This window comes from Oreochromis aureus, linkage group 9, assembly GCF_013358895.1.
Source record: "Oreochromis aureus strain Israel breed Guangdong linkage group 9, ZZ_aureus, whole genome shotgun sequence".
Taxonomy (NCBI): domain Eukaryota; kingdom Metazoa; phylum Chordata; class Actinopteri; order Cichliformes; family Cichlidae; genus Oreochromis; species Oreochromis aureus.
Genome location: NC_052950.1, coordinates 12,793,547 through 12,796,153, shown reverse-complemented (window position 1 = coordinate 12,796,153; position 2,607 = coordinate 12,793,547). Strand labels below are relative to the sequence as shown.

General features: G+C 38.6%; 1 protein-coding gene across 1 annotated transcript; it reads left to right on the top strand.

The window, feature by feature from the left end:
- The first annotated feature begins 1,022 nt into the window (after window positions 1–1,022).
- On the top strand, window positions 1,023–2,323 carry LOC116311580 (paired mesoderm homeobox protein 2-like). Its single transcript, XM_039617268.1, has 4 exons — window positions 1,023–1,053; window positions 1,460–1,824; window positions 1,927–2,010; window positions 2,159–2,323. The coding sequence occupies exons 1-4, from the start codon at window positions 1,023–1,025 to the stop codon at window positions 2,321–2,323; spliced, it is 645 nt and encodes a 214-aa protein (XP_039473202.1).
- Window positions 2,324–2,607: the final 284 nt, after the last annotated feature.

The following is a 2,607-nucleotide window of genomic DNA, read 5'->3' as shown; positions in this document are numbered from 1 at the left end:
ATATCAAAATGTGTTCCAAATCTTTATAGAGTGACTTCATAAATCAAACATCATTACATACTTTGTATTTTTCCATCATATTTCCTTATATGATATAGTGTATAGAAATGTGGAAAAAAACAATGAAACACACCAGTGCTAAATACATTCTGTAAAAAAGAGGACAAGGATCAAAAATAAAACCTACTTCAACAGAACCATCAAATTCACTTTGTATGAAATTAAATACTCTTAAATTTAAAGATCTGATAAGACATAAGAAGTACACAAATAATGACTAAAGCAACAAACAAATCTTTGACACATAACATTTAGGAGTTGATCAGAACAAGACCAAATCATGACGACCTGAAAGGAATCCTTATGTTCAGCAAGCTGGTAGTAAGGACTAATGTAAAATATCAAGTCGTTTTGACTTTGATAAATTGATGTTCTTTAAAAAGTCGTGAAAAATGACTTAAACCCATAAATTGTTCATCCACAAAACTCTTCACAAGCTGACTCAGGAGAATTGTTCTTAAGTCACTAATGATGTTACTGGAGTTAAACACAGCTCTGGTTTAGAATAACAAAATTCCCCAAACAGCCATGACACCAAGAATCTGAGTGTGAGATCACACTTTGTCGTTTCTTGAAGCATCACTGATCAAAAAGATAAAGTAATTTTAGGCATTAAGTGTTTCATATTTTATAAAGTTTGAGTTGGAATGATTTGGTAAAGCTCATTTGTATGGCTGTAATTTTAATTGTCCTTTCTGTTTTAAGACCTGAGAAACAGCATTTTAAAGAAATGTAAATGATGCCAGTTGGTAGAAACTGCCTGACTGCTTTGTAAAGCAACTCACAAAAGAAGAAGCTCAACCCCCCACATTCCTGCCCACACCCACAAGCCTCCTTAAAAGCCCAGGAGAATTGCTCTTAAGTCAGTCTTAGGACACACAGCACTATCCTGCTTGGTTTGGAGCTCTTTCAGCAGAGATACTTATTCTAGCTTTCCTGTTTTAATCACTGGGATTTCAAAGATGGAAGATTATGGGATGCACTTTTCTCCAGGTATGTACTCAGCATTGTTGCGTAGTGAGCTAATATGAACAGAGTTGGCTAACCTCTAAGATAACTCTGAGCAAAAATACTCTTTCACTCTGTGTTGTAAGTCCTGATGGCAGAAGTCACCATTTCTCCCTCCACAGCTGATCGGAGAGTCCACTTCAGGATCATCCAGGCTTTCAGCCACTTTTTAAACTTTCTCATTGGTGACATCTGGTGCCATATTTTAATAATTCAGCAAGTGGAATTGTGTGTGTGGGAAATTGTTCTGATTAAGGCTCATCAGTTTATCCTTTTTGTATTGTTTTCTGTTAAAAAACTCAACTGTGCCAAACCATATCAGTAGCCACGGTGACCCCTGTGGACCATATATACTTGTGCTTACTTGGCCTCTGTCTTTCTATCCTCACAGACTTGTGGTTTTCTGGCAGCAGCCTTGAAGGGAGTCTTCCCTTGGAAGAACTCGCTGCATGGGCTGAGGCAGCTCTCGCTAAGGAGATGAGCAACAACATGTTTGAGACTGCTGAAGCTGTTTCCAGCTCTCTCACAGAGGAGGAACTGGTTTTTGCTGCCCCACGAAACCAGGATGGCAGCAGCACTGTCACAAGTACTACGCATGAGAAGGAAGAAAAGGCCAAGGTGCTCAAAGGAAGGATCCGGGGGCTGTTCTCAGACAGCCAGTTAAAAACTCTTGTCAATCACTTTAATCAGAAAATTTACCCTGATCCACGGGAGATGACAGAGTTGGCAGAGTTGACAGGACTGACCTACAAACAGGTGAGTGTCTTTCAAGGTTACTAGAACATAAGAAACTGAATTAATTTTGAATTTTGGGTCTATTGTACTCATTAAATTTCTTCCGTTTTCTTCCATCTTTAGGTGAAGACTTGGTTTCAAAACCGAAGGAGAAAGTTTAGGAGGAGTCCAGATTCTCAGCATCTCAATCAGGGCGTCCCACTTCATGTAAGTATCTCCAATTATTAAACAGAACTGTTTTTAATTCAGTCATTATCTGGGGAATTCATTTAATTTGATGAAATGTATTGATTATAATTTAAAACAAGAACTCTGTATTTTGGTTTTACTGACTGTGCATGTGTCTGTGATTCAGTTTCAGGGAGCATCCTCACTCAGCGAGCAACTGGACATCAGCTTCATGAGAATGGGCCCACTTTCCTCATGCTGTGGGCAATGTTGTCCCTGGACCTCAATGGACCCTCCACAACTCATCCCAGATGTTTGGCTGGTCGATGCCACCAGGCAACGGACATTATGATTGCAACACCAGTGTCTTCAGCACTCCATGGAATTTGAACAGCCCCGGACTTCACAGTGCAAGTTTTTACAGAGAAAGTGGAGAGCCTTGCTAACAGTTAAATATGGCTGTAGCTACTGTTACATCTCTTTCATTTCTCAACTATCATTCTGAAGCCTTAAGATGAACATTTCTGATATACTGGACAATAATTTTATTTTTTCATGATTTTATTTTAATTATCAAGTTTATTAAGTTAATTAAAAGTTAAAGCAGAGGCAGGTTTGATAAGACTCAGTGAACTT